The sequence below is a fragment of the Pygocentrus nattereri genome, chromosome 12 (genome assembly GCF_015220715.1).
Source record: "Pygocentrus nattereri isolate fPygNat1 chromosome 12, fPygNat1.pri, whole genome shotgun sequence".
Classification (NCBI taxonomy): domain Eukaryota; kingdom Metazoa; phylum Chordata; class Actinopteri; order Characiformes; family Serrasalmidae; genus Pygocentrus; species Pygocentrus nattereri.
This window is the reverse complement of record NC_051222.1, coordinates 20,730,009-20,752,693: the sequence shown is the minus strand read 5'-3', so window position 1 is coordinate 20,752,693 and position 22,685 is coordinate 20,730,009. Positions and strand designations below refer to the sequence as shown.

At 38.3% G+C, this 22,685-nt stretch overlaps 1 protein-coding gene across 1 annotated transcript in view; it reads left to right on the top strand.

The window, feature by feature from the left end:
- sorcs3 (sortilin related VPS10 domain containing receptor 3) overlaps positions 1–21,677 on the top strand; it is a 424,538-nt gene extending 402,861 nt beyond the window's left edge. Inside the window, exons 23-27 of the mRNA XM_017724487.2 lie at positions 1,302–1,433; positions 2,976–3,075; positions 5,257–5,362; positions 9,398–9,561; positions 14,269–21,677. Coding sequence (XP_017579976.1) covers positions 1,302–1,433; positions 2,976–3,075; positions 5,257–5,362; positions 9,398–9,561; positions 14,269–14,327 — 561 coding nt within the window. The 3' untranslated portion in view covers positions 14,328–21,677. The remainder of the gene's footprint in view (positions 1–1,301; positions 1,434–2,975; positions 3,076–5,256; positions 5,363–9,397; positions 9,562–14,268) is intronic.
- The last annotated feature ends 1,008 nt before the right edge of the window (positions 21,678–22,685 follow it).

Sequence of the window (22,685 nt, the reverse complement as noted above, 5' to 3'; positions counted from 1 at the left end):
GCACCTACCACATACTAATCTACAAAGGGCTTCCAGAGTGTCCAGACTTTGGAGAGTTCAGCCTAGTTTGGTGATTTTGCTGCTCAAACACCCATACTAAAGCTAGCAACTAACTGCTGACATGAATCGAGTGAGCTTGAGTTAATCACCAAACTGTGCTGAACTAAGGCCCTCTTTGACACCCTAGGTTTATTGCAATACTCTGAGCCCTTAAAGCAGACACCATTAACTGTTTCTGTAGAGCATTTTAAGGACTTTTAAAGACTGATGGTGGCTTATTTCTGATGGGTTTGGTCCATGTCTTCAATTAAATGGCTTCTTATTAGCTACAAAAATTTAAGAACCATCACAGTTCTTAAAATGGACATCATTAGCCTTTAAGTATAGCCTGAGGCCTTTTTTCCGGTCATACTGCTAAAGCAAGGACAAACTTGGACAATCTAAGTGTATTGATTTCTTTGAGGGCTGCTGCCTCGGCCTCCGGCCCATCCTTCTCACTCTAAATTACTCAGTGGCCTGCTGCGCAAACAGCACTTGGCCCCTGAAATAGGAGTTTGAAGCGTCGCTTTATCGAGTTAGGTAATGTGCTCGAGTTTGAGCACATTACTGTCCACTGGTCCCCTTCACTGGTCAGCGCAAAAGAAGTACTAATGTAAAACAGTATACTAGATTTTGATGAAAGAATGTGAAAGGCTGTCTTGTTTTTGGTCTGTGACTTGTTTTTATACCTTGTCAGGATATTAAGTACAAGGTATTTTTTCAGCATAAAAAAAGCAGAGAATTACAAAGAAACCTCAACAACTAAATATGGAATTCAAATCAAAATCAATCAAAATGCCAATATACAATGTGTCAGCTCCTCAGTTTGACTCATTATATATTATATTGCTGTTGTCAGAAGAAAATCTTGCATATCCAAAATGGTAACTTTACAGGAGAAGGAACAAAAATTTGTTTCCAAGTCATTTTAGGTCATTTCTTTTAGTCCATTAGTCATGAAATTGAAGTACAAATGCAGCCAGAGAACATTAATGGAGGGAAATGCAAAAAGCATACAAAATCATTAACTCTATCAAACAGTGACAGCCTGAGTCATACAGTGCTGTGCTGCAGAATATTACATAACACAACCAAAAACACAGCATGTCTGCTTTAGCCCAAACTTCCACCAACCTGTGCTAAACTAAAGCCATCAATGATCACATTTGGATGTTTTATGTAAACATCTACTAGAACAACAGGTCTGTATGTGTGTTTATATGTGTTCAAACTGACCATGAGCTTATCACTCCTTCCACTAGATTGCTGATATTCCTCCTGAGCAACTGCTGGTGGCAGTGTTCCCCGGAATCCCCACAGCTGCAGAGCTCTTCCTGCTTCCTAGCAAGAACCAGTCAGATGCCAGGAAAAGGAACGAGGAGGACCTGGAGCAGGTCAGTCTTAAAGTTTTACATTAGGTATCTAGCAACCAGCGCTGGCATTTTGCCAAAACCTAGCATACGACGTCTCTTATCTACTTTCTCAAAAATAAAGGTTTGATATATAAACACTGTTAAAAGGTTCAACATGTATTGGTCACGCCCCAGTCCGTGCCATATATGAAAACAAAGCTGCAAAAACAGCCCATTTTGAATTCACTGTTTGTGTGATGTCATGAAAAACAAATCGTTTACATGCGTACACCTATTCCGTCTACACCAGTTCAGCAGTTCATCTTGTAAAATGAATTACAGCTGCTTTTTATACATAAAACCATACAGAAACAAGTGTAACAAGTGTAAAAGGATAAAATACATGAAACATTTTTGGATGTGGGCATTTTAATAATCTAATCTTTCATGATGCTGTTGTTGCTTATAAGAGCATGATTCAATAAATGGAAAAAATCCCCCCAAAATTGATTAAATGTACAATGGTTGATCAGTCACCTTTTATATATAAAACATTTGAGATTTAAAAACAGATTTAAATGGATGCGAATGACCTGGGTTATGCATTTAGTGTTAATGAGGACTCTCATGATCTCTTATCAGTTAAAGCCAAGTGTAAAGAGCAGTTTTTATTACAGAACTGTTATGATGTTTATTGCATAATCACAGTATGCTGTATGGGATGTAGGGTTATTCATATTTTTTTTAATGGGTCCTTCTTAATTATTCCAGTATACTGGGTCAGACTGGTTTTTATTTCCTATGTATTTATATCTGTGGCAGTGTGTGTTTGTAAAAAGAACTAAACTGCAATTAGAAACATGCTTTTTATTCTTCTTTTCAGACTGTTATACAGGGCACTAGTCACAAGTCTGCCACATAGTTATATGTTTATCATAATTTGATGAGATTTGTATGTAAATAGGCTGTAGGTTTTTTTCTAGCATAAAGGATTGAATTATGTTTCTCATAACTGCGTATGAATTTACTTCCAAATCAAAATGTTTACATTAAAAATGTATTTTCATTCAGAACTTCAGCAAAACTGAAAGTTGGAAGGGTATGACTCAATGACTCAATTCTACTTCATATGTGAAGCTCAATATAAGTTAATAGGTGGAAAGGTTTATCCTCATTAGTGTTTGCAAGCCAATCATATGCACTGAATGACAGGTAAGGGCTAAAAGCTTTGTTTGGACCAAGGCCAGCATATAGCTCTATGTATGAAGAATTAATGCTAGATACAGCATTTAAATGCTACGTATGTATATGATTTCATGGCTATGCATAGTGGAATATACGGATGTGTAGATAATTCATTATTCTCACTTACAAAGGCCAAAAATCATCATTTGAATAGGGAGTTTTTCATATAACATTTTACATATGGCCTTATATGGCAGTTTTATAGTTTTGGCTTCTGCATATTCCAATGTGCACAATAGTGAAAGAAAACATCTCCGTAACAAAGGGTGTTCAAACTATGGAATGACACGTTTTAATATGTATTTATAAAGTTAGAGCTAAAATCTATCTATTTGATAGATTTCAGAAATCCTTGTCAGTGCACTGAACCAGAACTTGGTGGAGTTTGAGCTGAAGCCGGGATCCAGAGTCATTGTTTACATCACGCAGTTAACTTTAGGTAAGATCAATTTCTAATATGCTTTTATAGTCCTTCATTTAATGCAGTGCATTACATACTGTGCAACATGAAACATTTTTACTGTGTTTTCATCGTTTATGTCCACATTTCCCTTAGTTGATCATTTTCTGAATTTCAGCTGTTAAGGATCAATAAAGCATAATGATCAGCGGAAATACATCCCTGAACGCCCATGTGATGATGCCATATTCGGAATTGTTTGCCGGTGCGGCAGCTCAAACTGCGGGAGGATCTTTTTTTGTTTCATGTTCACCATCTGTCAGATATCTTTTCCAGCGCCTAATGGAGTTTCTACTGGGTGTAATTATGTTGATTATTTGGTCCTTGAGACCAGAGAGGCTTGTCAGCATTGAGAATTGCTAGTGCCTTTGTTACTGAACACTGGCTTTGATTTCGAAAGTGGTTTTATAATATAATTGTATAATTACTGCTCTGCAATCAAGACTTGACAGACCTTCAATTTTTGGCCAAAAAAGTTCCCATGAATGGAAGTTGGCTTTTAAGGTTGTTTTCATATTTTAAAAAACAAAAACACGTAGTTAGTCATGACTACCCCCTCATAGTGAGCTATTATTTTTGATTTGCTACATCAATCAAACATAATTATGCAATTACATGTTTAATTACATAGCTACATAATGTTTATTATTATAACTTTACTTGGTTACATAATAAACTACAGTACATTTACCCTGAATGTACGATCTATATTGACAGGCTTGAGTCGACTTTTATTTTATGTTTATTTGTTTTCTTTTTGTTCCAAATGTTAACAAATGACAAAAATGTAAAGGATGGTTTTCTAGCCACTAAACAACACACAACACTAACTTTTCCTCAAATATTCAAATGACAATGTCTTCTACTCAGAAACACAAATATTGTGGATTCAAATTTAGAATCTGCACTTTTGGCAGAATTTCTTTGCTTGTTTCAGTGAGCTGTGAAGAGGAAACAGGTAATATAAGACATTATGGTAGATTTTAATTAGTTTTAATAGTTTTAAAATGTTTTTACATGAAACATGGTTAAGTTCAAGTAACATATTGGATGGAAGCTCATACCTTCTTACATCCTTCAGCTAAATTTAGGACAAAACAGTCAAGTGAACAAGCGACAATTGCTGTGCATCATTCAGCCCCTGCAAAAATGCCCTTCAGCGGGGATCTATAATGCCTTGCGGTGACCACAGCAGCCACTAGGAACTGCCTGACCCCGCCATGCTGTACGGCAGCATGCAGTTCTACATGAATCTGCTGCAATGCTCTGGCCATTTGAGTGGCCCGAACCGCTGGACTCCCATCCATTTTCCAGCCTTGAAAGGTCCAAAAAGCCTTCAAGCTGCTCAAGAAAAGGTCAGCAGCATCACGAGGTGCCTCTCAAAAAGCCAGTCAAGTGGAGAAAAATGCAGCCCCGTCTTGATGGCCGAGATTCAGGAGCATCTCGGCACAGCAACAGCTCCTTTAGGACTTGGTGAATTGGATGAGAGAGCCATGTGTTTTTTCAATTGTAGTTCCCCATTCTGTGCCAATCTAGAGTCACTTATGTGGGTTTTTTATAAAACAGTTACTCTTAGTCAGACAGTCAGTCACAGGAAAAAGGTTCCTGGATGTACATGGAACACCTGTTTAATCAGTGTAGAACAGTTCCTAAACTGTTGGTACCAAAATGATGTTAACAATTCATATAAACTTTATAAACTGACAATTTGCCCTGTTGTAAATTGTGACTGACATGCCTCTGAACCAGTCATACTTCTGAGTCACATTTCCCAACATGCCTTTAAAAAGAGTAACTTTGTCAGAAATCCTTAAAATAAATCTGTAGGGAGAAAGTCTGTGGCAGCAAATTAGTCAGCATCATTAGACTAAGATGGTTCCGCTGTGGCGACCCCTAATGGGAGCAGCCGAAAGAAGAAGAAGATTAGAATAAGAGATGGTGGAATGATGTTACTGAGGAACTACAATGCCTGACAGATGGAACCCTTATCATCTAGAGAGTGAACTTGCACTTGTTAAGTACATTAAACTAAAGAAGCAAATATCACACGCTAAATATGTCTTGGTTGATCATCCACATTCTTCAGTTTAAGAAACTAGAGCAGTTTAGGTATGAAATATATAAATCATAACTGACATGCTCTCTTTCTCTCTCTCTTAGCTCCTTTGGTCGACTCCATCCCCAGACACAGCAGTTCTGCCATGCTGATGCTCCTCTCTGTGGTGTTCCTGGGTTTAGCAGTCTTCCTCATCTACAAATTCAAGAGGTACAACAACACATCTCTTCAGTACACAGGCTCCCAATGCTTTTGCTTTGCTGGCACGAAACCACCAGAGTAGATGCCTCAGGATCTTTCGGCTCTGCAGCTGTCCTTCTCACTAAGCCTTTGAATTTCTTTAACATTGCTGGTGTCTAATCTAGTTTCCAGCGCTTTCTGACTTGCTGCGATATCACTGAAGGCAGCCTCCGACTTCGTCCACATGTATAGATATTTTTGAACGTCTTTTTGGCCTGTGTTTTGGCCTCCCTTCTACACAAACAGTGTTTCATATCACTGCGAACACAGCTTTGGGGTAAACGCTCTCCAGGGTGATGATTTTTTTAAAAGATTCCAAGGGTAAAACATATCTTTTTGAAAATGCTGACACCAAGGCATCAGTTTGCTCAAGGTCTGACAGGGCTGATGATCAAGTAGATAGAGATACAGGCTGTTACTACAGCAAAGGGGGGCAAAGTGTAGACATGTTATAACTGAGTTCTGGGGGGCATGCCTGAAACTCCTCCTACTTACAATTTGATACCCTATAAAGTCATATCCTCACCTTCTGTTCCCTTGACGAAGGGTTCACAATCCCCATCTCCTTCTAGTTCCTCAGTCCTACATCAATCAGTCCTACTACACCTATGAGGGGTGCCTAGCCTTCTAGCTACAGGCAGAAGTTGCCCACAACTCCAGCCCAAGTTCTCAGAGCCCCCCTCCCTCAATCAATTTTCCCTTATACCACTACCACCATGTTGAAAGCATGGTCTGATCTCACAAACTCCCTTTTAATACCTTTGATTTAAAAAGAAACAATAGATGAGCAGGTATCTACCAACTTTAGGACATATTAGGCTAGATTTATAAAACACTCCATAGTGATACTGACATTTACGATGATGAGAGCAAACAGCCTCATGGTCATGTGCTTTTCTCCTTCATAAATGAGGATTATTAGCATGTTTTACTGTTTTAAAAAAATCATGAAAAACACATTTTCTTTGGATTACTTTGCAGCCACGCTCCAGCTTTTGTTGAGGACTGTGACTGGACATTACTTTTTACTTTTCATTGTGGCACAAATACCACAGTGTTAACTGAAATATAATGATATGAATTGAAGTCAGGAGATGGAGCTGCCGGGTAGAAGGAGAAGAGGTAGACCTCAGAGAAGGTTTATGGATGTAGTGAAGGTGGACATGGAGATGGTTGTCATATTTTCTACACATCACTGTTTAAAGCAATTCCATGCTTACATTGCATTTCACTTTTTTACTGTTACGACTGCATTTCAATGAGGCAAATACGTTTGTACCGCATGGTGATTCCATCTTCATTTGTCAATCGTTTTTCAGGAAAGAGTTCAAGTGAAGACAATATAGTTTGCACTGTACTGTGGGGCATGTATTCTGCATGTCACTATTAAAAAGTAATGCCACACATGTAAAACATTTCATGTTATTCCACTGGAAAACTGTAATTCAATTTGGCACAAATTCCTCTCCGTGCTTGTTCGACAGTAATTTCCCAGCCAGAAGATGATGTGGACTGAATGTTCTTTTCTATACTGTTTTCAAACATTTGGTCACACATGCAAGTCCTAAACAAATTAATACGCTCAGACTGAGCATGACAAATGTAGCAGTAAATGAAGCTGAAAGTGATTTGCTTGAGAAAGATTTCAGAGCACATTGGTACAGAATTCAATATTGAGTCTTTCACGATGGCTTTGAACGTAGCTCAGTCTATAAGATGAAGGAAAACATATGGATTGAGGAGAGACATCATTTTGCAGCTTGTCTTGATGTAAAAGCAGAGTTAAAGGTGATAACTCGGCACAACCAACGTGACATTTGGATGCGTTTTCTTTTTTTGCCTTTGATTTTGACAGTGAATTGAAACTGATACCTGTAAAACACATTCCATACAGTGCAAAAACTTGCTGCACAGATTTTTTATGTGAACTTAACTTAGTTTTGTTAAACGTTCTTCTAACTCACAACTGCAGAGCTACAGTTTCATGCCAGTTGTTTCACCACAGCATGTTCAAGGCACTGGCATTAACTCATTTGGTTTCTCTTAGCAAGTTTTAGGCAAATTTTTATACTACCATTTCAGTCATATTTTCTAAGTTTCCAATACATTTGCATTGGGCTAACATTATATTTTAACCTTTAGACAAAAACAGACTTTGGTGTGAATGCATATAGATATTTCACAGAGTAAATATTACATGAACTGCTGCTTATATGGCCTGGGTAAACTAATGGGTTATGCTGACATATAGCACAGTTAACTTACCCTCAATACAGGGGCTTTATGTGTAAACCTACACTAGGCCTACATGTGCAGGAATAAAACTTTACTTACTTTCATAACAAACTTTAGTTTTTGAACGTATCCCAGCTGGAAAAAAACACAGATCCCATAAAGAAGTTCTTATTGCTTGTGATGCTTTTGAATGCATTTGGCTTATGGTTTAACTAGTTACCAATAGCAGATTTGTATATTGGCAACAACATCCCTTCCTGAATGGTAATATGCATGGCGACACATAAAACCAGTACAAACAGTCACTGTTTACATGAGAGACATTACAAATGAGGATGAAATACAAATAGGGAAGCTCGTAATGCCCGACTTTCCTATAAAGACTTTGTTGACATGACGATCGCACTGTCCTACTGCTCAAGCGCTCAACTGTCCTGAAAGCACTGGAGAGTAACTGCGGGGGTAAATCCCGGCTCAAACGCTTCTCCCAACAGGTGAAAACCTCAGTTTATGGCTGCTGTGAAAAGAGCTTAAAATTCATTTAACCTACACAATTGGACCTTAAAGTCTATGTTGTAACATGTAAATTGTTTGTACCTCATCCAGACAGAACCGTCCCCCCCCCAACAGTGTACAATACTGCATTAAGCAATAATTTATTCTCTCAGAGATAAATACTCATTCAAGAGCTGCATGCTCCATGTAGAGTCATGTCAGTTCACAATACAACCAGTATGAGCGTCATGTTCATTAATGGAAAGAACTTCATGAAAACGGCATTTCTGATCAGTGTAGATGGAGGTGATTAGTATGCATGTGGCAAAAAAAAAAAAAAAAAACAACAACAAAAAAACAGCATTTCAAGGAAATTGGTGAAAAATATCATTAAATTCTTTAATATGCAGCAGGGGTATCTCTGCTGGAAAACTGTTAGTAACTCTTTGAATAATTTATTTGCGCTCAAAATAATTTGCATGGCAGCGTCTCTGGGAAATGTTGAAGCAATCATCAATAATGGATATGGATTTTTCCCATTAATTTAAAGAGGAATCGTATTTATTGAAATGTCACACTTGACAAAACAAAGCAATTAAATAAGAAAATTAATAGTAATTTGAAGTAAATTGAAGAAGGTAATTTAAAGCACATATTTCCAGTCATAAATGTAAATGGTGGTGGGTGGGGGGGTGGGGGGTCATTTTGTGTCTGTGATATTGCAAATCCATTATTTGGTGGTTGTTAAGATGTGAAAGCTCACAAAGAGGAACATTTGGGGAATTAGTCTTGCTCGCTCTGAGAAACATTTTTGTAATTGGTTCCTGCTTATAAATTCGAGTCCAGCCATTAACGAGAGCAGTAGTGAATGTAATCCACCCTTCTTTTAGAACAGCGAAACTCTACCAAAACTCCGTAAAAGGAAGACTGAGCGAGCGTGATGAATAGCCTTAAGTCTTAAATTATTGACATATGGTAGAGCTGTTAATACTTAAGCAATGTTTCATTTAATAGTCAGTTATTACAGCTCCTCAATAGAACGTTCATAAGGGCTTTACACTTCAGTGAAAAGTGCAGGAAGTATTAATCGTGCCTAATGAAATCAAATGAAGAATTTCACTGAAAGCTGCACTTTCGATGCGAGTTTAACTCCTCAGACCACACTGCAGGAGATTAAGTGTTGCTTCTGCCAATTAAAACGGAAGTGCCTTTTTAATAGAATGTGTCAACTGTTAATGTTCGCACAGATCAGGATCTTTATCCCTTCCTTTTCAGAAAAATCCCCTGGCTTAACATATACGCTGAGGTGAACCACGAGAAAGAGCAGGAAATGATTGGCACCGTGGGTCAGAATGATGCCACGACGCCCAAAATCACGCTCAGTGAGTTCTCCAGCCCCAAAGAGCTGATGGAGAAGGAGCTGGAGGTCCGTGTTAAACGTGAGTAGATCCATTTCATATTTATTTCCATTCTTTTTTTTTCTCCTTTCTGCTACAGGAGCTGTCATGTTATTTTCTTAATCCATTTGTCCCTATGAACCATAAAGTCACACATAAATTTACTGTTAAAACCAAACAAAGAACAGTGACTATGTTTACATGCAAAGGCATTTGCCAACCTGATTGAATACATTCCGATTATGAATTAAGACGGAGGTGTTTATATGTCTATTCAACAATCTTATAAAAGTCTTTGTTTACATGCACACAAGTAATCCGATGCAAAATGACCGCTTAGAGTGAACGTTACCATGATGTGAGGTCCGGTCCAAGTGAGGCGAGTTTCCATTTGGCGCGCTTGTGTTTTTATTTACTTTAAAATGATGTGAGACTCAGAAAATTTGACCTCACATGTCCTCATTAAAGAAAGGGGAGAGGAAGATGTCGTGTTCTGAGAAACATAAGCTGGACGCCTGTCCCACTGCCGTCTTTTAAAGCTCAAAAGCATAAACTTGGTCTCCTCTGCAGTTTCTCTTCCCGCCATGTTGAACATTATAAACCTTCACTATGATGCGTCACACATGCGCAGAACGTACTTAAACTCCCCGATATGACCTGTAATCAGATACGGGTGTTTACGTGGCTATTACTCTTCTATTTAACGGATTATTTACTGGATTACCCACCTCTATCAGTCAGATCAGCCTCAATCAGACTAGTCCATTCATACATGGCTGCATTCTATTCTGATCGAGCTATTGTTGATCTTTAATTGAACACGTTTGGGTTATGTTGGATTTGTGTTGAGTGGGAACATCATAGATCAAATATTGTCAGGCTGTCCTACTTTAAAGTGAAAGCATCATTAAATAAAACTGGACTATATTCCTCTGTGACTCTTGTGGCATCTGGATTTTAACATCACTTGAATGAGTTGTGATAATGGTCGCCTGTACTACAGTTTAGCGAATGCTAAGGGAATTTGCATACGTTGGTCAAATTCTAGTCACACAATGAGATGCTCGGTCTACATGTACAGTGAGCATCTGATTGGCTATAGCAAGCTAAACTGGCCACAACTTAAAGTAGCACGCATCAAATTTCTACCCAGCCACTAAAACTGGTGATGTAACCTCCATAATCTAGAATTACATATTTTGGTTTTCATTGGTGGCAGGAGGTGGCAGAGGGCAAAGTGTAAAAAAAAAAAAAACAACAAAGCAAAGCTAAATCCTGGACATTTTAGACAATTTAAATACCTTGGGTGGACATGTTTTTAGAGCCCAAAAAGAGGTCCTGGAAAAAGAGCAAGCATGATCTAACTGTGTGTCATGGGGTTGTTTACACTGCTGTGGCCATGCCATGGACAATCACCATATGGTCTGAAACCCCAAAGGTTTTCAAGCTTTCAAACTATTTTAATTAAGGATTTTTTCAGCCCCTTTAATGAATGCAACAAACACACAAATGGCATGGCCTTGAATAGTAAATAGAAGATTCACAAAAAGTCCTAAGGAAGAGGATTAATAGATGTATACATACTGTGCAAAAGTCTACAAGAAACTAACCTGAGTTTATTTACTTTCCAGTCAGTGGCCATTGTGTACAATTCAGATGTTTCTGAGGAGATTATTCACTTGCACAATGAAGGAGAAAGTAAAATAAGTGAAAAAAGACATGAGTTTCTAAACCTGGAGTTCAAAAAATGGAAAAAAAAGAAAAAGGAAAATGGGGCTCCTAACAACCACGCAAGACCTGGTAGACCACCAATCAGATAAACAGTCGCCATCAGATAAAAAACTCTTACTTCAGATCTGAAAACATCCACAGGTGTTTCTGTCCATCCTTCCACTGTGAGAAGACAACTCAACACTATGAATCTGAAAGGATGTGCTGTTAAGAAGCCCTTACAGAGAAAAAGAAACCTTTGAAAATCCAGCAAAGAAGCTGCTGGTGTTCTCAGAACAATGGACTGACCACCCCAGAGTCCAGACCTCAACATCATTAAATGTGTTTGGGATTTGGATCGTCAGAAGCAGAAAACGCAACCAACTTCAGTCGTCAAACTTTTAAGGCATGGAAGAACATCCCTGCATATTTATTTGAAAAACTAAAAGCAAGTCTCATGAAAAAGATGGGAAGCTATAATGAAAGTCAAAGATTGACACATTAAACATTGAAAAAAAACTGACATTTAGTTATTGAGGCTTCTATGTAATTTTCTTTCAATTATGTGTTTCCTGCTTTTCTGATGCTGAAAAATGAGCAACTTGTACTTAATGGCTGGGACAGAAAATGAGTGGTCTCAGACTTTTGCACAATACTGTATCTTAATATAATTTTAGTGCTGTGATCTACATTGCAAAGTGCTGCATTGGAAGACTCAACCTAAATTCAAGGCCGGGTGACACCTGAAACATGAAAAGGCTTGCAAATAATTGTGCATTAAATGAAAGAAGACTGGTGAAATTTTTAGTGAAGGTTTCTTTTATGTCCCGAGCACTGCAGCAGATGATTTAATTACTGCAGTCTCTCCAGAGATCAAAACACAGCCGCGAACGTACGTCTGAAATTAATAAGACTCGAAACTCTTGCGCTTGTAAAATAAACAGCATCCGTCAAAATGCAGCATTTTTGAAGACTTACTTCTCCAAGGCTCAAACCACATAATGATGAGTTGTAACCACAGCAGTCCCTGGTGGACACATTTCCAATGTGCCTGTTTCTGTGTTCATGTAATTGTTTAATGACTGCAAATTATTTTTTGAATTGTCTGATAAACAATAACTACAGGATAAGACAGATTATATAATTAAAGGCTAACGAGGGCAATAGATTAAACAGTCAACCTTTAAAGGAGAGAAAAGCATGACGCTACACTTCTTTTGTCTCTTTCATTGGTTGATCAACGCTGTTAACATGGCCAGGCCATATTTTTGCAGCGGTACAAGAAATTCTCTCAGCTCTCACATGATTCTCATGTAGTTATCAGGTTATCAGGATATTATTCAAATGCATTTTATGTTGAGTTATCCGAACATGCTGACTCTATTTGAAGAATAATTATGTATTTGTGTGTAGTCATATGGTAAAAGCCGGTGGCATCTTCCAAGTGTGTAGAAAATGTTTTGAGGTCAGTTCAAGAAGAAATCAGATCAGTGCTGCTGTTTGGGAAGCCTTCTAGATCAGAAGGACAAGGAAGAGCCATTTGTATTACACATCATACACAAGTACACCACAAGCTGGTTTCCCAGACATAGATTAAACCTAGACTTCGATGAAATTGCAGTGCTGATGGTAAATCATCATTGGGAACTTATAAGCATAGTATAAGAGTAGGCTTAGGCCTGTTCTGGGTCCCATAAACTAGCCTTACTAGTTCTTCTTTAAGGTAGAAGGCTTGAAAATAAGCATCTAAATCAGGAATCACTGCATATAAACACACCATTAATATGTACAATGTATGGCACATTGTTTAAAAGGTAAGGTGCCAAATGGTGCGTTTTGGAAGAGTGCCAGAAAGAACTTTTTTAATGGATGAAAGAACCATTTGTCATACGTGAGTGTGAAGAACCTTTTTCAAGTTTAAAGAGTTTCCACAAAATGTACACCAGGTTGCCTAAACCTTTTGTCTTGGGAACCTAAAGTGCATGTTTAACATAGGCTGAGGAAGATGAAGCAATATAGAAATAAAAGAGGAACACTTCAAAATAAAAGGTGCCAGAAAGGCTTTTTGGAGCATTAAACATCAATGATTTTATTTACATCATAAAGGTGCAATTATGCAGAAATTTAGAAAACTATTTAGAAAAAAAGTCATATAATAATTATAATACAACAGTCAGTTCCGCCCAAACAAGCTGATTGGTTGAGAGGCGTTTTTATTTCATCATAACATCACAGGTTCTTCACAAACACTGTATCACTCCGCCGAGACGCCGTTGCTACAACTTTGAGATGCTCGGGCTATTGAACCGTTTTTACTTCTTACTTTGCGCACAAACAGAAAATGGATACTTTTAAGATCACATTTGACCGACAGCCGATTTGGTCAGACTCTGAAGATGAGACTACACTAAATCATAGTTCCTAATCGTTCCTACACTAAATCATAATTCCATAATTGGTCTGTGTGGAGCTGGAGAACGAACTGCCGGCTGTGCAGCGAGTGAGCGGAACTCGTTACTCTGATGTAGCAACAGGCTGCTTGTTAAGGAAATATAATTTGGCGGAAGGAAAAAAGAACATGTTAAACTCTACACAGTCCAATTTATTAATGTCTTACTTTATCTAACTTTTGTATAAAAGCAGCAGAACAATCGAGGTCATGTGTTATCGGTAGAACATCACAGCTGTGATGATCTGCGACCTGATAACACATGACCTGGAGTCTTCTACTGTTTAAGGAAGTTATGTATAGTATAAAATAAATGGTTATTCTCTGACAGACTGAGGGGGAAGTTTTAGGGCACCTTTGTGGTGGGCCAAAGCAAACATCCCCACTGGTCAACTTTGGCCTGAGGACCACCTTTTGAGTAGCGCTGTTTTATACCGGTTAAAGCCTTTTCCTGGAATCACACATACAAGGAAAGAAGCGTTTAAGAGCATTATCTTGAAAAGTGCCCATTAGGCACTACTTGATTTGCAGCATTACTCCAAGTCACTGGTTGACTGAGATAAGTCTGTCCTTGTGTTTTTCCCAACCAGGTGGGATGATCAACACCTGTGAAAGCACAAGAGAGATCCCCAACTGTACGAGCGTCTGAACGGAACGTCCATCCGTGACAGCTTTGAACAAGACAAACCTGGAAGTGCAATGTAAACGAAGTGTACAGAAGTGTCGCCATTTTGAAAAGTTCTGTATGTTTTCCTTTTCCTTTCTTTTTGTAATTTCAGAAACAGTCATTGTTAATAGTTTTCTAAGGACCTCGTTTATACAGATTTGCATGGGTGTCTTGTTTGATAAGATCTGCGTGGAGGATCTAAACATACTTAATGAGACATTTTTAATTATGATGAAAAACGGGCTCGGCAGCGAGAGAAAATGAGGCGCAGACTCAAATTGAGTGGCAAACGAAAACATTGGGCCTTTCGAAAAACTTCTCCACGAATATTGTAAGACTAAGTAACTCCAGAATGTGTTGATGGCAAAGTGTCCGTTCCGTTCCGTTGACGAGACGTGTTGCAGCATTTCGGGAATGTACGAGCTACAGATACAAGAGGAGCATCGCAGCTTTTCTTATCATTTCCACGGCGATGTGTAATGGTATTTTGTTTTGAACATCAATCATAGCATAATGCAGGAAACCATATCCAGATAAGTCCTTTTTTAGTTTGACAGAAACAAATACACTGTGTTGAATCAAGAACTTCTGGTTGTTCAGTCTGGGGCTTTGCACCCTGAGCTGCCTGCATTAGCTGTTCGCACATCAAGATAACTGTTGCTTGCTATTTTAAATGCTTGTGTTTCCTTTTTTTTATATTTTATACATGCATTCGGTCAGCTTATTTGCATATCAAATATAATCTGAGCCACTGCGAAAATAAAGTCAAAGAAATATGCAAATGAACAGACTAAAGTATAAGTAATTGTAACATTCTGCATAGTCCACCGTTTGCAAAGACTGCAGTCAGATAGATGAATGTTTGCTAAAGGACACCCTTGTGTGGCACATATGATGCAGTCATAAGTAACAAGAATCAAAATTTCCAAAATTACACGGTTAATAAAAGATCATAGTACATACATTATGTGGTGTATTATGCTTATCACATGAAGCAGTAAGGTGCTGTAGAGGACTACAAAGAATATATCACAAGTATAATTTTAGTAAGACTTGTTCTACAATTAGTGCCAAAGCCTTTGTTGGTCAAGATTGAAGTCTAGGACAAAGTGAAAAAAAGTAGTAAACGGACTGTGAAGAACCTCATGCAAAAGTATCATTACAGACGTTTAAGTTAAAGGGGCACTTTGGACAAAATAGTAGTTTCTTGAAAGACATTTTCCAGTTTAAAAATGAAAACCCACTTCTGATGATGCATCGTGAAGGTGGAGAAAACTTTTGAAAAACTATAACTGCTTTAGGGTGGATTTATGTAAATGCAGAATAAAGGCAGCTAGTGTTGCTGCTAGGAAGCAGAATATCTTATTGCAAACATAAGTGTAGCAAATGTCTTCAAATATTCATTAGAGTGCACTAATGCACTAATCAGATGTAAGAGATGAGGAGGATAAACCACTAAACTACAGTTTTTTAAGCAAGGTAGCTACCTGGCTTGACACCTTACCTCAGTTGGGCTCCTTTTCTCTGGCATGTTTCAGTTAAGTTGTGTCTTTGATAAAGAAAGATGCTCTCGTGTGACAGTCGAGGTAAAATTCCAGTAACGCTTGCCTGTATGTATTAGCCTATAGATAAGTGGCAAGCTTAGCAGTCAAGACTGGTTGACACCACAGGAGTTCCCAGGGGTTATATGATGTTTTGGCATGATGCATGTTGGGTACTGTAGTGAAAGAACATTGATGAACAAGAACACAGAAAGAATAGCTGCGCTCCAAAGCCTAGGCTTTTCTCGGCCGCTACGCCACAGAAGGCCGTTCCAAAGTGAAGGACCCTTTGTATACAGCCTAGAAATGCAGATTGAGGACACAACTGACATCCTTGCAGCTCTCTGACCATTAATGAGGTGAAGAAAAAAAAAAAAAAAAACCCAAAAATGGTGGAAAACGAAGCTGATGTCCTACTGAGGACCTGCACTACCTAGGCTGCAGAACGCAGCGAACATAAAATCATGAACTCTGTCAAAACAATGAAGTGGAAGGATGAAGCGATGCACTACAGAATGTTACATAACATGACAAAAAACACACTAAATGCTAGTTTTAGGCTGTAATGCCCCTTTAATTTAAGCCATCTTTAATGCACTTTCTTCTATCAACCTTGCAGGTGTCTGCACTCATTCTAATGTTACCTCATCTTGTTGGATCGGCCAGTCGCTGTACATAAAGCAGGTTCCATTGTTATTTTATTTTTGCCTGTCATTATAAGATATAAAGTGAACGCCTTACGAAAACAATGCCTTTTTGTCATACTACATATTTTGCCATCAAAACATTTGGCCACTTGAAATTCCAACTTAATTTATACATAGTAAAAGTAATAGTTATTGTATAAACCAGTATGATAAAGGTTAGAGTATTTATATGAATAATTTTAACAAAGTATATTGTTTGTCAGTTTCTTTTTTAAAAAAGAAAAATCAATCTTTGTGTCTTGTCTCCCAGGGAAGAGCTTTGAACTGTATCATAGTCTCAATAGACCGAGTTCATTTCTCTGTATATACAGCTGTATGCTGTCATTTTCACATGCTTCTATTGTAAATACCGTGGCAAAGCGCAGAACTGTAAACCTTAAAACACAGTACCTTTTCAACTGATAAAAGCGTGTTGAGAATCTGAGACGTTTACTTTTATGGAATAACCATGATTTTCTTCTTTTTTTTTGACGAGGTCCTTGACTTGTGCATGTTATTTGCAAGGACGCGATTTACAGTATGTGTTGTAGATAAGCAAGTGCTGTAAATAGTTATTTTTTAGTCATCCATTACAAAAAAAAGGGAAATTATTTACACTTTCCTATGTTGCCATTCGGATGATGAGTTCTTTCTTACCGTTGGAACTTTATCCGGCTCCTTGGTCAGGGACCAAAGGGATACTCCAGCAGCTTTTTTTTTTTCTACAGCATCTGTAGCATACAGCCAATAACTAATGCCCGTTTGATCCCCAGCAATGCCACAGCTATCCCCACCATCTCACAGCCAATGCAGGCACCTGTTAGCAGACGTAATTCTTGTCCAAGCATGTTCAGTTGTCCAATGACGCTGCTTCAACGGCAGTTCATGTCTTGGAGTCATGTCACGTCTTCACCCTCCCAGCTTGGTAGCATCGTGTGATGGGGAGACGTAGCTAGCGGGTGGGGATTGGCTGTGACTAAACTGGGAAGACAAATTGAAAATAATTAATTAAATAAATAAATAAGCAAAGCATCTGCCAACTTGCTTCTATTGTAAGTGGGTTCTATTATATAAAACATATTATTTATTTATTTATTTTTTATCATCCATGGTAATTGACCATATGCTGCATATACAGCGGATTAGGTTGAAAAACTTTGGAATATTCCTTTAAAGTTGCATTCTTTAAACTCTGACTGCTTGGTGAAGGTTTAAATTGGAGAGGTTCTTTATAAAAACAAGTCTTGTCCACTTGCTTACCTCTTTCACCTGGAGAGAAAAGTTGCTGTTAGAACTTGATGTGTGACTTTGCCTTGTGCAGTGGGAAAACATTTGGGAACACATGGCCCTTTTTGAATGTATCTGAACAGCAACATCCCAAAAAATCTGTGGAGATCTGATAAGAAACGACCATGTCGTAAAAAGATTTCGATCTATTGCTTGTGCATTCACTGAAAATGCCAAGATACTTCTTGTGGAGAGAGACTGAAATAGAAAGTGGTAATATTTAAATTTATTTACAGATATATTTACAGTTACTTTAAAAGTTATACAAAGTGCTACAATATATGATCATCGATACTCATACCAGTCAATTGACCACTTATGCTCTGCCCATCTGTTCCTTCATAGCCATTGTTGTACAAAAAATTGGTATTTTAAGTAAAATTCTTAAATATAGTCAATATATCTAATATTTCTCCTATTGAGTTTGTTGTAAGCTTAATTTAAAATCATTTCTAGACAATTTCTTTTTCATTGCTTTAAGTACTTCTCACTATATTGGCAGATAATTCTGCTTGTTTAAAGCAATGAAATGTGCTTGAAAGCAGCAAAAAGATTTGCCAGTATGGTGAGATAGTTTTACTTAGTAAAATCACATGAAATAAGTAAATAATGTCTAGAGATAAGGTAAATAATCTTATAAGTACATGAAATATCAAAATGGGAACTATTAGACATATCAAATAGATTTAGGATCATTTCACTTGACAAGATACCATTTCTTGCAGTGGAAATATCACTGAAAGTAAATAATACGCTAAATTCAGAGATTTCAACAAAACAAACTAGCTGTGTGCTCCAGTTTCTTATTAAGCTGAATGAGATTTTTGCCAGTGCTTTCTAAAGTTCTGTCTAACCTCACACAGTAACTACAGACGAGTGCATTTGCAGAGGAAGCATGGATAGGTTAAGTAGCATTCTTATTTATTCTTCAAATTTAAGCAGTGCAAGGATCATATTCAGTTTGTGACATGGCCAACATAGAGATATATTCAATATTTAATATATTCCAAAATTTGAATAGAAAACTCAGCAGACTGGAATATATTTACACCATATTACATTTCTGTGCAGATGTGAACCCAATTGCTCCAACTCAACTCTTGGCTTTCTACTCATAGAAAAATAAAGGTGCCAAAAAAAGCTCTTTGCAGCAATGAACATAGAAGGACCACTTTTATGTAAAGAACCCTTCAACAGATGAAGAAGCAGTTTGTGTAACTGAGATGGGTGAGTTAAAAGAGCTACTTTAAAGTTTAATAATAATTGCATACCAGGGTTCGAATTGAGGGGAGGGCTAAGGGGGTCCTGAATGTCCCATAAGAGTAAAGGGACATCAGCTGTCTATTTGCCAGATCCTTGTTTTGCCAGTTCCACTTTAAATGGTGCAGCAGTTATTATAACACCTGGGGTGTCCGAATGTAACTACCACCATTTAAGGTGGACCGGGAAAATCGGAACAAGAAAGCTGGTGAACAGGAAGCCTTCAGCCTCACCTAATTCTACTAATGTTACCAGCTTTAAATCACCTTATCAGGGGTAGGTAGGAATACTAAGCTGGAGAGTATAGTAGACTGTACAACCGACTTGAAATGAGGCTGAATCAACATTTAAACTAGTCAGCTAGGTTTGCTAATGCTAACAGTAGCAGTGCATCCTCACGCTTCTTGTTTACATTGGAGCAGAAGAGGCTAATGGACATGGATTACAACACTGCCATCTAGCAGTCGGAGGGTTAGACAACACAAAATGAATGACACTCGGCCAGGAATCTTTGCGTGGTCACTATTAATTAAACATCAATACTGTGTTTTTGAGAATTGATACGGTATCACAAGACATAATATTGTGATACTCAAGTGTACTGATATTTTCTTACAGCCCTACTGCCTGCCATGTCTTCTGTTCAACTTTCAGAGGCAAGCGCCCCGCGTTGCTTAGCAGATTTTTACACCAACCTTGTTTTTAGCAGACCTATTGCACTATTCTATTCAATTTGACAGTGTGAACCCCCCACATGTCGTCCCACACCAAACAGAACTGTGGTCCAGACATTTTAGGCCTCGACCCACTTTCAGGTGAACCTTGGTTCAGTTCACCGATGATGGGAACATGTTATTTTTGCACGTGCTACTGCTAATAAAAAACAGACAAGCTATAAAGTAATACAGTTAGAATACTTGTCTAGTAATACTCGTGGAAAAAAAAAACTGCACTGGTAAATCTCACAAGTACACATCAACACACAGGTCACTTCATAGTTTCCACCGGGGGACCCCCAAGACCTCTGTCACAAATCGAACCCTGTTCAATATTAATTACATTTTTTTTTATTTTGTAGAACTAAAACTTCAAGCCAAGCACCACTTATGTTAACCATTATTTTTAAGAGCATAAGCTCTCCAGAAGACATGAACTGCTTTGTGATCAGCGAACAAGGACGACTGCCATCAACACCCGATGGCAGTGATGAAGAGAGTCCAACCCACTGAGAAGGCCTTATCTTTCTTAGATTTATCTGCTCTCTCTTAGGCCAGAGATAAAAAAAAGCCTAGGAAACAGTATTTATTGATAAACGTTGATAAGCAGAAACACGGTGCATGAATCAGCTGTGACGGATGTTGATCCCCACTGAGGGTAAATCTAATGTGTGACGGCCACAGTAAAAGCAGCTGTTGCACTGTGACTATTCGGAAATCTGCTGATTCAAGGCCTCAGATTCTACGCTAGCGAGGAGCCATGCTGATCTGGGCGTATTTACATTATTCCCTTTTCGGCACTAAACACAATACGAGCTGCTTTCTTTCTTCCTACTTTTTTTTTTTTAAACACTAAAAGCACTGCGTAAACAGATTATACAAGCCGTTCTGTTCAATTACCTCAAACTGTCCTGGCGAGGCTGCTAGGCTTTTACAGTAAAAGGACTGCTTAAAAAAAATAAAGACTAAGAAAGAACGAAAGAACTCAACAAAAGCTCAGCGGCTCCGTGTCTCTACACGCACGAGAGCGCTAATGCTAGCAGGTGTGCAGTGCGGCAAGCAGAAAGCAGGGTCTTCCTGTTAATCACCTCTCGCCCCACCACTCCACCGTGCTGAAGTCAGCAGGCAGTTCCACTGCTGCGGGCAGGAAAGCAGCGGGAAACTCGTAGCATCAACACATCTTCTCCCGCTATAAATCTAGCATGCGAGTTCATCAGTACTGGAGCTGGATTAGCTTTTACCTGGGGTCCTACTTTTTTTTTTTGGAGAGAAGATTCTGTTCCACATCTTAAAAGCAAATTGTTAATGTGGAAAAACATGAAATGTAATACACAAATCATACTGCATCGTAAGTGAGGTGCGGGAATACGTCTCACACTGCCTAATTTCATTACTGATCAACAGTATTTATGGGCTTCATTCACAAGTCCACACACACATATACATCCATATACACACACACACACACACACACACACACACACACACACACACACACGTTATGATTTCCTCTTATTTATTTTTTTCCAAAATGTTAATTGTGCACTCAAATTTGCAGCAAAAGTTCATATCCAAGTGTTTTCTCTGTAGTGGTTCTGTCAACTTATTTTCATTTAGAAACTCAACAGTTGCTTTTGGAGATGCAAGTACCACATGTGACAAAGCAAAAGATTACAAACATTTTCAAATTCAAACATTAGAATATGACTGCACTTGCGATGTTTCAGCTCCTGAATCAAATCAAATTCATTTGTATAGTGCTTTTTACAACTGATGCTGTCACAAAGCAGCTTTTCTCCAAAAAAAAGTTTTAACATGAATGTAAAAACTCCCAGGTGAGCAAGCCAGGGGCGACAGTGGCAAGGGGAAACTCCCTCAGAGCTGAGGAAGAAAGCTTGAGAGAAACCAAGGCTCACAAGGGGCGACGCATCCTCCTCTAGTCAAACTACCTACAAATGATTAAACTACTAAACATTAATAGCAGTAGTATTAGCAGTAGTAATAGCTAGGAGTCTATGAAAACTTCAGTGTAGGGTGGGCAGCTAGTCCAAGGCAGGTGGTGGTAGCTGGGGTATGGGCAGCTGGTCTGAAGTGGGTAGCAGGAGGGCTCGACAGTCAGTTGACCTTCAGTGTCTGGCCAGACAGGTGGGTGGTCGTATACTCGGGGGGGAAAAGGGCGGGGAGATGGAATTAGTATTGTTCTGTTTGTTTGTATGTAAAACAATGAGGCAGTGAAACTATTTGTGCTGCTTTCACTGTCCAGCATATAAAGGAGGACCAAGAGATCTGTGTCACAAACATTATCATTGTTTGATTCGTTTTCACGGTGCAAATGACAGGAAAAAAGAAAGAAAAGAAAAACCGTTGCGTCCAGTGTGCGTATTTTTGTTAGACAGTTATGGGTCACCTGTGTCTTGTTTAAAGACGTCTTGATGAAATTTAGCTAGTCTTTAATTAGATTACTGGAAAAAGACAAGTAATCCAAACTGACTGAACGTAATCAGATTTTGTTGCTTTGATATAGTATTTAGTAAATTACAGTATTAAAAGAGAGAAAGAGAGACAGACAGATGGATAGACAAATAAAATAGATAGAGATGGACAGACGGACAGACAGGAAAGCCTGCTAGGACCCCTTGTGACCTGTTAAATCGTTGTTTAATTGTATCTTGTCTCAGGCTTCTTATGCAATGCAGTCAAGCGTTGTTATTTATGTTTTTAGACTATACATTACAGAAAACAGATTACAGACTATAGATTAACCAATAATGTGCACCAGGATACATTTTGAAAAAAACTTACCAACCTTGCTTCTGACACAAATTTAACTTTCGCTTCTTAAACATGCCC